Source organism: Musca autumnalis, unplaced genomic scaffold (genome assembly GCF_047663935.1).
Source record: "Musca autumnalis isolate F117 unplaced genomic scaffold, ASM4766393v1 scaffold_3, whole genome shotgun sequence".
Lineage (NCBI taxonomy): Eukaryota > Metazoa > Arthropoda > Insecta > Diptera > Muscidae > Musca > Musca autumnalis.
This window is the reverse complement of record NW_027411866.1, coordinates 67,910,554-67,924,295: the sequence shown is the minus strand read 5'-3', so window position 1 is coordinate 67,924,295 and position 13,742 is coordinate 67,910,554. Positions and strand designations below refer to the sequence as shown.

General features: G+C 31.3%; 1 protein-coding gene across 1 annotated transcript in view; it reads left to right on the top strand.

Moving 5' to 3' along the window:
- LOC141400055 (uncharacterized) overlaps nt 1–13,487 on the top strand; it is a 207,784-nt gene extending 194,297 nt beyond the window's left edge. The window contains exon 2 of the mRNA XM_073979459.1: nt 13,276–13,487. Coding sequence (XP_073835560.1) covers nt 13,276–13,401 — 126 coding nt within the window. The 3' untranslated portion in view covers nt 13,402–13,487. The remainder of the gene's footprint in view (nt 1–13,275) is intronic.
- Nucleotides 13,488–13,742: the final 255 nt, after the last annotated feature.

The following is a 13,742-nucleotide window of genomic DNA, read 5'->3' as shown; positions in this document are numbered from 1 at the left end:
AATTAGTACCTTACAGTTGCTTAAACTAGTGGTATTCAATATATTTTACAGTGTTGCATTTCGTCAGTTAAAGTTTAAATTTTAAGATCAATCACAATATTAAAAGTCATAAATTCACAATGACAAATAAAAATACAAAAGCTTCAAAATTGTTACTATTGAAATATAGAGGGCGGGCTTACATTTTATATATATAATAGAGTTGTATAATCTAGTTCATTTGAAAGATCTAGTTCAACAGCTCAGCTCTTTAAACTGAACTAGGTCAGTAATCTAGTTCATAGTTCACTGTCAAGTTCAATCATTCGGATCAAAATCGTTCACCAGCTCTTAATCGGTCGTTTGATAAAAACGCATACATACACCAAATACAAACAAACAAAAGACTAATATAATTAAACTACTCCATAACAAAAATATTACATTTACATAGTTTTAGTGCATTCTTAAAGAAAGATTAATTAATTTTAGAAAAAACATCCTTCATTGAGGTGGCTGGCAAAAAATCTTATGCTGTGTGTGTGTGTAGAAATTGTCATTGCGAAAATGCTTTATGCGTGTGTGTTTCTTTTTATTTTTCCCTTTTTTCTATCCAAAAAGGCAGATTCATTAGGTAATGGATTCGTTATGTCTCTATGTTTTTGTAGAAATCTATTCCATGTACCTTGATCCAAAACATAAACAAACTGATCACATTACGAAGGCATCCTTTAACATAGACGACGCCGTCACTTTATGTATTTGTGAACGACATGTTGAACTAGATTGTGAATCGTTCGTTGATCGTACGGTCACCGACTTATTATAGTTCAGTGAACTATTGAACTATAATGAACTATATCGACTGATCTAGTTCATACGCTCTTTTCAATGAATCGTTCAATTGAACTAGTTCGTTCATGAACTATACAACTCTAATATATAACATGTAGAGTTGTATTTTAATATGGTAGACCACTACGTGTAGTATGTATATTATACCCAGTTCCCACACAACACTACAAATAAAGAACGAAACAATAGATCGTGTGAAAAGCTTTAAATACCTTGGTGTTTTAATAAACGATAAATGGAAAACATCAAATGAAATCAAGCGTAGAGTGGAGATGATCAGAAGCACCTTTTTCAAATATAAAACCGTAATAACAAATCACGACATAAGTCTAGTCTGTGCTACTATCTGCGGATGAAAAGAAAATCAAAGCGTTCGAAATATGATTATATCGACGAATTATAAAAGGAAGAATGAACCAAGACAGACAACTCCTGCATGCTGTTATGAGAAATGAAAAATACAAATTTCTACAAAACATCATAAAAAGCAAAATAGAAGGAAACCGAAACTGAGGTAGGAGAGAGGTATACTGGCTAAAAACATTCCGGACTGGACGGGATACATAGATGAAACCAATTTTCTAAATGCAGCTAAAAATCGAGAGCTTATCTACAACTAGATAATATCCCAGCAAAATGTTCGATGACAAATCATGGGTGCAAGTGATCTGGCATGTCATCTTTTTGTCATTTTCACTCATGAATTTTATATGAGCGTGACCCCCAAAAGATGACGTTCTTTTTTGGATCCTAAACATGTAATTTTAACATGTCATTTTAACCAATGCATTGACAAGTCATTTTCACCAATGCTTTGGCATGAAATTTGCATGTCTTGTTTGGAAAATTAAAAATGCTGTATTTAAATATGTTTTTTTATGACAAACAAATCTCTTTATTAATTCAAAGTAATTCATGAAATAATTACACCTAATTTATCCGCAAAAAACTTATATCAAAATTGCAATTTATCACCGTCACTATACCGCAACAGAGTTTACTTCCTCCGCTCTCCGCATTTTGATTTTATTTCATCTTGCAAAACGTTTTTCTATTATCTTCCCAACGCCAGTTCAGATTTTTACATGGACTCCAACTGCACTCCTTCGCGAATTTCTTGTTCGTTAATTACTTTGAATTTTGAAAATTTATACTCTTTCATATCAAGAAGAAATTATATCGCTATGTAGGGATCTACAAATCGATTTGCTTTTTAGGGATCTCTAGAGAATCATATGTAAGGAAAGTGGAGGTGGGTCTTTTTCAGGAAAATATTATTTATACGTAAAGGTCTGAGTACAGAAGCTGTCTCACTTGCTTGCCTTGCTTGCTTCTGATAAAAGAATAAAAAAGAAAAGGACAACCTTGTTCGAAATTGGCTCGGCCTTCTTTATTTTTCAACAAGGCAAGCAGGCGAGGTTGTTTATGTACCCTGGCCTTTATTAATTTATTTTTAAATTATAGTACGTTTATATATAACCGGATTTAACAAACCCACTGGGTTTAAAATGTCAGCTCCTTTACGTATACGTCAAATAAATCCTCATTAAGAAGGTTAAACCTGCAAAAGGCTATAATATAAACATGGCCTTAAAACATTTTCTTTCCAAAAGTAGTTACTTCATTCTTTTCAGATTCTTGTTCCTTTTCTTTTCGGACTTTCTGCTCAAATTTCGAGAAACGAGATTTGATTGATTTCATTCTATGCCAGATTTAGAACAGATAAGGGAATTTTATAATACCAAAGAGTGCAGTACGATTCTATTGTTAGCTAGATAATTAAGGCCTGCGTACATAAGCCGCTCTGCCTGATTGCCTTGCTTTCCTGCTTCATTTCTGACGTAATAAAAATAATAGAATAAAGACGAAATTTTGAACTGGGTTGCCATCAGTTGGAAATTGGGTCGGCCTTCTTTGTTCTTTTATTTTTTATTGAAGCAGCAAAGCAAGGCAATCAGGCAAAGCAGCTTATGTACGCAGGCCTTTAGGGCTTCCTTTTTACTGCAGTGTCTGAACGACATTTCGAACTAGGTACAACACCAAGTCGTACTTGTATGATATACAGGAAATGTAAAACAACATTACGACGAGATTTTTAACAACTTTCAATTTTCAACCTCATACAACTCCGACGAAAGTGTCTGCGAAAACAATTACAGCAAAAAGCAGACCAACAAAATTTTGGTGTGTGCATTCGTCGAAATCGACGACACATACAAGTGGAAGAGGTTTGAATTGTTTTCGCAGACACTTTCGTCGGAGTTGTATGAGGTTGCCAAGGAAAAACTTCTCATTGAACTTTTTTCTTTGCTTACCTTTATACTTCGAGCTGACGATTGATGTTTGGGTATAAAAAGTGTCTTGTTGAAGAAGTTATTGAAAAATAACTTCGGTGGAGAATATCCACAAACAAGAAACAAGGGAACTGATGAGATCCAGTTGCGTGGATCGAAACTATAGAATTCCCTGCCTTACCCCTTGGCGAACAATGCCAAATCTTTTCCACTAATAAAATAGTTGTTTTAAAATATTAAAACAACAACAATGGGATTAAGCCAGACTATTTTGAAAAAACAAAATTGCAAACGCTATCCCAATAAAAAAAACGCCACAATGCTTCAAATTTATTAAATAAATAAATAAAAATTGGTACTAGGTAACAATACCTAAACCTTAATTGTTAAAATTATATATTTATTTTTCCCAAAAACATTGATCTAAAGTATTATATAAACCATATTACAAAAAACACAAAAAAATATTAAAGTAGAACAGAAATTATGTATTTCTAAACTCTTCCCTCCAAATGTTAAATGTTAATAATTTTGTATATTATACGCAATAAACAGAAATTGAAATATATTATTTTTTACATAAAAATAAACCAGATGTATCCCCTAATATAAAGATTCACTTTATTATAATTTTATGAACAATTTTTAATAATATGTATTAAATATATTAATTACTAGCGGACCCGGCGAACTTCGTCACGCTATTAAGGAATAAAATTTCATACAAAAACTCAATTTTCGATTTTTTCCAATTTTCCGACTTTTCCAGAGAGATTTTCCAAAATTTTCTTCCGTAAAGACCTTCTCCTCGAAAATACGAATAAGTGACAAAAAAATTACAGAAATCGGCCTAGTCGTTCTCATTTTATGAATTACTATACATTTTTTACACCATTTTTATATATATAGATTAAATAATTTAAATTAGTAAAAAAATGTAAGAAGTAAGAAATGTAAAAATTAAAAATTTGAAAATTTTCCAAAAATTTCTGATTTTTTTAATTTTTAAAAAATTTATAAATTTCCAGTGCCATTATTTCATATAAAAATTGTAATAATATAGTTTTAATGTTTGCAATAACATTGACTTCATATTATAAGGGGTATCTCTTTTTTACTTGAATCGTGCAAAATCTAAAATTTTGCCTATTTATATACATCTCTATTGATCTAGAAACAAAAAAATTCTATAACAATTCAAGTAATCATAATACACAAAAAATAATCCTTTTATCCACCTATTTATCTAACAATAGTAACATAATAGCTTTGTTCCAGAACTAAGAAGTTTTTAAAATGTTTACCACTTTTACACATTTTACCCGAAAAAGCGTTCCCGTACACAAAAAAGTTGTAAAATGTTCACTTCTCTTTTTACACAAAAATGGCGCTGAATGACGCTCTCTTTAACAACTTTTTACTATATATATACAGTGACTCCAAGCGAAAGTCGTACACCTAATGGAATTTTTTTAATTGACTTATATCTCCGGCACAAAAAGGGATATGAAGAAAGTATTTACGCAGCCTTTTAGTGCATTTAGACGACAATTTAGAAACACGATATAATAAAACAACCAACCGTTTACATTGTTGACAAATTAAATTAGCTGAAATACTAAGAATTTTAGCACCAAGCGAAAGTCGTACAGCATTTATAAAAACAAAGTATTTGTTAATATAATTAATTCTAGTACATGTTCCTGTTTTTCGTTAAATCCTACGATCGATTTAGTGTAACATCAGTGCTTCTTTACAATTGAGAGGGTCAATTCTGGAAACTTGTATCAGATTAAATGGGAAAGAAGCGTAAAAATGAAATAAAAATTATTTTTATTAAACCACATGAGAAAATGATTTATCCAACTTTACAAAAACATTTTTTTTTCGATTCAGCAGATATCGAAAATTAAAACTGCAAAGCTATTCAATACTTTGATGTATACTAATAGGGAAAAAACACATATGAAATATTTAAAATAACTCAAACATTAAATAAATAATATTTTCTTGTGGATAGTTTAATACATGAAGTGCAAAATGAGTTGATTTTTAGTGTCCCGACACTCTAATCGATTGAGAAAAATATTTGGAAGCTTTTTTTTCCAATGTGCAGTCACATTTTTACAACATAAATACCTTATCAATTGGTGATTAAAAAGGCGTAAAAAAGCTATACATAAATTTATCCAAGAGCGATATTTAGAATATCAAAACAATAGCGATGAGTGCATAAATGTTCTTAAAAGAGTGCATTTTTCATAGATGCAACAAGTTCTGTGCGAAACCTGACATTACATTGTGAAAAATCCCACAAATTGTTTCATACCTAATACACAATAATAGAACATAACGCAACAGTGTATCTGTGAGTGTGTGGGGCTTATCTTTCAGATTTGAATATTTGTTTTATATTTTTTTTGAAGTCATTGGGAATCGAACTTTGAGATTTTATAATTAAAATGAGTTCTTACTACCTGGCGAATAATGTATCGGTCAAGGTAAGCGTTGTTCTTTCTGCCAAAACTCTGACTTCAAGCATAAAAGCTTATTATTTGTGACCACTGGTATTAAATAATTGTTTCAATAACATGGGTTGGCTGGACTGTAGTCCAAGCTTGAACAATAAATCGTCTATAGTGGTTCTATAAATAGAAAATGTCTCCAGACGACTTATACTTCCAGACATCCTTATAGGAGAGATTTTCAAAGCTGGTCAAAAATATTCTAAATCGATTGCAGAATTCAACTGAAACCAGAAATATGCAGAAAGATTATTTATATTAATAAATATTTTGTCTTTATAATCGCTGTACGACTTTCGCTTTGTGCTAAAATTCTTAGTATTTTAGATATTTTAATTTTGTAACAATGTAAACGGGTTGATTATTTTATTATATCGTGTTTCTAAATGCACTATTAAGCTGCGTAAATACTTTCTTCATATTCCTTTTTGTGTCGGAGATATAAGTCAATCAAAAATATTTCATTAGGTGTACGACTTTCGCTTGGATCCACTGTATATATATATATACAGTATAGTCTTGATAATCCGGACAACGCGGTAATCCGGACCCTAGAACTTTTTACATTGTAGACTCGGTAATCCGGACATCAAATATTTTTCTTACCTCGATAATCCGGACAATACTTTTTTCCTATCTTGATCACTAGATTCTTATTTATTTCATTGACGTTTTCGTTTTTAACAATAGCAATTGGTGTATTAATAAGAAAATTTAAGTTTTTCAAAGTTTTCTATCCAAATCTCGACTTACTAGATTTCTAATGTCAACTCAGTTATACAGTCAATATGGACTTAACTATCTGAATCTGTCAAATAATTTTCCTATTGTTCAACCAGTGATGACTGGCTATGATACTGTTGCTTATCATAGCCAGTCATCACTTTTTTTAAACCTAAGGTTGGGTAGTCTGGTTCCCTGAAAAATCGATGATGAGTGATCCTTCCCTGTAAAGGAATTGGTTCATTAGCACTACTATTAGTGAGAGAGTCCCTTGGGAGCATGTAATGTATTCCAAGGATATTTTACCTAGAAGTGTTTAAATCGTTTAAAGCGTTGGGAGTAATAGGTTAGCTTTCATTGCGATTTATGGCTAAACGAAGAAGCGAGAATAGTTCTCATATAGGAATTTCAATAAATTTATTTTCATTATTTGACATTCAAAATCACCGGTAACTATGGGTTGTTTATTGCATTCTCATAATTATGCAACCAATAGATTTAAATTACATTTTGTCTTAATCGTAAGCGATAAAATTTATATAAAACAATGTTTATTTTTGATTTCGTCGACGAGATGAAGTCATTGGGTGATGTTCATAGAGAGATGAGATGAATGTATTTGAATTCTGAAGTTCTGTCGCGAGTCATAAGAGGCTCATGTCTCGTGGACCAGGGAAACCAATATAAGCATGTACATGGGCTACAAAGTTGATACCAGTTGTAGAGAAGTTTTAGATGGTTAAAGTAATCGGCAAAAGTCGCCTAAATTATGCTGGAGGAATTTAATACTTAAATTTGGTAGCCGGGCTTAAAATGGTCTTAAACCATAATATTTGCTTAATATGGTTTTGTTCGCCTTAAATATCTGGTTATTATCTAGTAAAAGTTCATTATTAATGATTTAAACGTACAAAATTATATGTTTTTGTTATTACTCGGTAATCCGGACACCGCCGAAAAATGTGGTGTCCGGATTATCGAGATTATACTATATATATATATATATATATATATATATATATATATATATATATATATATATATATATATATATTTATATATATATGTGCAGCAAACATTTTTGGTCTGTTCCTTTACTTTTAAAAATGGTAACAGTGGCAAAAAATGGTAAAAGTGGTGAACTGCTCCCATATAAATTGTGTGCTTTTTAAAGTAAAGGAACACTTTGCAGGTTAAAAATGGTAAGAAATGGTAATCTCAGGTACGTAAAGGAACAGAGCATTTGTTTGCAAGCAGTCCCAAACATAACATATGTGGGATCCTGCAAACAAATATATGTTTGGGTGCAAACAAATTATATGTTTGGGTGCAAACAAAAACAAATCCAAAAGCCACAACAAAAACAAACACTTGCAAACAAATGTATGCTCACCTGATTTCAGCAAGCGCTCATTGGCTATTTCTAACATACACTCCGGTTCATCTGAATAGAACCAACCAATTTTGCCTACAAATACCGTTATATCTAACGATAGGAGAGGAATTGAAAATTACATTGAAAATTCTTTGTATCTACTTTTGTTGTAATCTTGAAAATATTAAACCCAATTCAGTATACAATTTTGACTTTGTAAATTGTTTCTATCGATTTCTTCATAAGAATCCTCTTTGAGCTCAAAGCATCGATTTTCATCATATTCTAAGACCCTAATACAAAATGTTTGGCCAATATTTGTTGGCAATGGACACTCACAGTCTTTATTTTTAATTATAAGTAGTTTTTTGTAAAAGTTTTCCACATCTGACAAAGGATTTGTGCAAATTTTTATGGTGGTTCTATCCTGGTGAACCATTAAAACATGCCAATATTTTGAAATTTTTTCATAAAGCGAGGGAAAAGTACCGTTATAACGCATATGTGAAACAGGTTAGGTATTGAAAATATCGGCTTCTATATACTCTACATGTCCACAAAAATATAATTTTCAATTCGTCTCCTATCGTCAGATATAACGATATTTGTAGGCAAAATTGGTTGGTTCTATTCAGTTGAACCGGAGTGTATATACACATTTATAGATGGTGGTGTTTCTTATTGAAGGGCCAAAAGGCAAAACAACAAAGACACATAGGTACATACCAAATTCCAAACAAATACTTAGCACACTTTAATAAAAGAAAAACTGAATGAAATACATTATAAAAATTCGCACTTTTTAAAAGAAAAAAATTATATAGAAACATCGTTGAACGCTTTTCCTTAGTTGTGAAATAAAACACATTTTTCTCAAAGTTGAAATCATCAGCGGGAAATCTGCATCTGGAATCAAATGATTATATAATGTAATAAATAGGTACATCCATATTTCAAATTTACATATGTATGTATGTATATGAAAAATGTATTGATGTAATTACCAATATGTATTAAATGCGATTTATACTTGTCCAATAACATATTTCCATTCACCTTTTCGATTCAATTATAAAATGTCCAATTATAAAATGTATTGGACATTTAATTTTCTAAAAAGCATAATTTCTTTAAGAAAATACAAAACACTGATTTATTCACTCACTTTACCGTCTTTACTCAATGATGTTCTCTAGAACACTGATGAAAAAAGACCAACATAATTAATACCATTTATTTTTCTTTTCCTCTTCGCTTGCTACGTTGGTTAACAACAACAATGCACGAAACACTCGTGTTTTACGCATACACATCACAAAACGCCTGCGTCTCCTATTACACCATGCACACAGCTCTTTATTATAAACCAGCATTCCGCAGCTGCGAGAGCCCTGTTGTTAGTCTCTTTGTAAACATATATTTGTTTGGATACAAACAAATTTGTGTTGTTTTTATTTTGGTCAAATGTTGTTAATTTTTTTGTATTATTTGATTAGCTTATTGACCTTTGGTACTTTAGCAAATAAAACAAGGAGGTTTATTGCTTTTTTTCCCAACGTTTCGTCACTTTCTTGGTAACGTCATCAGGGGAAATCGTGTTTTCATTAAATCTTATATTTAAAACATAAAAGACAATTCACACGACTTAGGGGATATTATGTAATTAATAGGGGAAATTATGTAATTAATATTACATTCATTATTTATATTTAATAGGGCCATTATTACATGTCTTCTTTTACTATTGGACGGATTTCAAAACGCAAAATAAACCAATTTGGAGGCATTAAAAATATACAGTCGAAATCGCTTACAACGTCGTCGTTTATAGCGTCATATCGCTTATAAAGACGAAATCCAAAAGACCCGAATTTCTGCCCTTTATATTCCACACAAATAAATATCGATTATAACGCCTTCGCTTATAACGTCATATCGGTTGTAACGTCGGTTTTTTGTGAAATATTTGAATTTTGCTATCGGTTATAACGTCGAACCATATGAAGACGAAAAATTCTCTCAATATGTTGTATGTATTTTTTTTTTCAAATTCAAACAGCAATAAATTACCAAACATATGCACAACATGTTCGACGATGGAGTTGGGCAACTGAATTACGAATCACATGTAGGCGGTCTTAAGTCAATTAAGCTGTGACACCCAATGTCACATCTTTTTTACAACCCATGAACCAAGGCGTAATAAAAGATTAAAATTGCATTGCCGGAATTGACAAATATCCACTATCCTGGCAAGAATATAAAAGAATCAAAGTACGAAATTAAATGTGTTGGATGACGTGTTATTGTTAGATGAAGCCCAGCAAAATGAAACGTTTTCTGTCATTTCTAATTGTTTGCATAATGCGGGATTTGATTATGGTCCTTTGAACGATTCTGAAGACATTTATATCCATTTTCACATTTTCCGAACACGTAGAAGATATTGCTGATGACAATGTTTTCACATATGTCATGTATAATGACGACGACATAATATTGGAAGTTTTAGATGTAGGCAATTCTAATGAAGAAATTCAGGATACTAAAGAACCAGAATTTCAATTACAGTCAGTGTCTAGCTGTAGAAACTCTTCGAAACTTTCCTTACTCAGAAGATGTAACAAGCAAAGAATGATTTTTGGTAAAACTTTCACCACTCAGATCTGAGTTAAATTTAAATCTTATGAATTCCAAAAAAAGCACGAACTAAAATAGCCGAATATTTGGAATAGAACCCTATTAAATTTTAACGTAATATATCTTTTTAAGTCATTTATACGTATGTGTATAGAATGAAATTGAATTAAATTTAATAAAACAACGTATTTTTACACTATGCATAACATAATTTCACCTCTTTTATAAATATCGTTTCTAACGACTATCGCTTATGGCGTCCAAATTTGGTCGGTCCCTTGACCGACGTTATAAGCGATTTCGACTGTAATTTTAACATTAAAAATGTATGCCAAGAAAGTCCTCCTTGAATTTTAATGATCACTTTTAACTTTAAGTCAACCGGAACGCTATAAATCTGTCCGTAAATTCCGATCAATAACAAAAGAAGACTTATAATAATGGAGGTTAAACTATTTCTAAAATATCAAAAACTTTGGTGTACGATTTTTAAGGTTCTAATCCTTTTCTTTTTAATTTTTAAAATTCTTCAAAAATTATATTTTTTCTATTTTAATAATAGGAACTTTGATTGCTATTTCAGCCAACCCTTGAATAGGAGCAAAACTCAGTTAATCGACTTGTTTTTTTTAAGACCAGATTAAATGCATAACATGGTGGAATAATAAGATGTAACGCCAAAAACAGCTGATCTTCATACCAGTTGTCAAAATGCGTTATTGTGAATAAAATCACATACAAAATGTAAACAAGCAATTCACAGTAATGCATTATTGTGAGCAAATTTGACGTTTGACATGATTTGGTGTAACACCTTCTTATTCCACCATGATGCATAAATAAAAAATTCACCCATGTTATTCTAGAATTAAACAAAACTAATAATTAACATGTTATAGAGATATTATTAGGTATATAATATTCCTACTTAGAGGGTTACCATATGGTCCGAGGGGGTACCAGATCGTATTACATGTAAACAATGTCCTATAGGTCTCAAAGCGGGAATATCTGAAAACTAAGACGTTTCATGAGATTTTTAGTTCTCCAGAATGAACTGCCATCAATTATAATAAATATTGCCTACAGAATAACTCGATCAGAAGGGTTGCCAGATCGACTAAAAAAAGTACAAGGTCTTATTAACAGTAAACGGGGCCACCTAGGTCCACAACCAGGGCCTACAAGTGGCTTATTTCACTCTAAATTAATTAAGAGATACGAATATTTCATGAAACAAATAGCACATTTGGAGACAAATGCCAAGTTTACACTTGCGCTCCAAATCCACTGGATTTCACGAAATCCTGAAATACACCCCGGTGTTTACACTTATTTTTTGTTGATTTCAAACATATTACAATAATTAAGGTAGACACATATACGCAGCTGATCGAACATGAATTTTCAAAACAAGTTGTTATAAATTGAATTAGCCATCATAAATATACGACAATATAGAAATTTTCAACTTTTTTTCGAAAATTATCCATATATCGTATAAATTGTGTATCGTACTAACAAATGAAAAAAAAAATATTTTATCGTTGAGACATCATAATAATAAATTTTGATAGATAAAATTTGTGTTCAGAAGTTGCAACATATTACTACTTGCAGTAGTTTTCCCATTTAGTACTAAAATTGCGTTCCCGTACTCCGAAATAGCGCCGAATACACCCTCTTCTCTTGGCCTAGTAGAAACTAGCAGCATGTTCATTGGCATTGAATACGATACGTTGATTACGTTGATTTTGACATTTCTGCTGGAGATTTTACAATTTCCGTATTTTTTTCCGTTCCAGTATTTTTTTAAGAAATTTGTATGGGGAACAATTTTTGACTATTCGCTCTTTTTTCTAACATTAGGTGTGTTCGTTTACTCAATAATTTGTACAAATTTTTACAAGTCCAGTAACTTCTTATAAACGACAAAGGTCTTTTGCATCGTACTGGATAGTAAACGAACAATATTCATTAACAATTTGTACAAATTTTGAGTAAACGAACACAAATATAATAGTTTCTTTGATTGAAAACTAAAATAAATCAAATGTTATTCAAAAAACATAAGTTTGGTAGTAATTCGAACGAATTGGTATTCGAATCGTCTCACGTTGGGGCAATATTGAAAAAAACGGGTCTTAATTGAAAAATTGAAACACAAATTTTTGATAATCTGTCTTGACAGGGTTAACGAATACAAAATTCTACCTCACTAGCCAAAATAGCAACGTCGTATGTTGTTTACTTTTCGTGTAGCACAGTGTTAAAGTTGAACATATTTTTAAAATTTAAGAAACAGGTGAAAAGTATTAAATTTTGCTGCTTTTAAATCGCCATAACGTAGTTTTTGCTACATAAACTTGGCATTTTCAAAATGGATATTTCAAGCAGAGGCAATTCTTAACATTTTAGGAAAAAATTGTACTGAAAAAGTCTTGTAGAAATGTGTTTAAACAATTCCTCAAAATATGTCCAGGTTTTGCATAATTTTGAAATGTATTGGAGTATAACAAAAAAGAGTGTCAATTACAATCATGCCAATATTACGTCAAAAATATAATTTTTTCTATCGGAATCATTGACAAAACTACTGAAAACGATAGGGAACCAATAATTCCACCATTCTGATTACTAAAATTGCATAAAAAGCGAAAATTTTGAAAATTATTAATCGATTATTGTGGTGCATCATTTTTAATGCTCGCATTAAAAAGGACCATTTTTTATTTCCCGGTAAAATTTTAGTATAACGGTACTGTAAACGGAATATTTTTTTGCAATCTTAAAGACAACTTTTCGGCCTACAAAATTGTTTTTTGAATTGTTAAAAAATCTCAACTCGTTTCCAAGTTATCAACGTTTAAATTTTTTATTTCAGGTTGCATCGTTTTTAGTGACAGTCACTGTATGTATGCACATTGTTATATCGAGGAACAACAATTGCAGAAAAGGGTTGCTCCTGATTGGGTCCTCTTCCATTCCTGCTGCCATCCTACGATTCTGAACCGCTTCCTATACCTGAAAAATGTTGGCCAACTTCAACTCCGCCTCCAAATTACGGCAAACTCGATTGAGGTCTTCCTTGCTTCATTGACACACGGATGAACATGTATAATTGCCAAAATAATTTCTCATTGTTTTTTATTGTTACTTTCAAACTAAAACACAAATAAATACAACTGATTATACTGGTCAACACGACTTTTGTTTCAACCGAAGTTGTTGTTGTTTCTAAATGAAATCGGCGAGCTATCTTCAAATCTGGTCACGGTTTTTCTCCATGAGCTCTTGTTCTTGAGAGTTTTACCCACGATTCGCCCATAACCTAAAAATCGTCATGAAGAC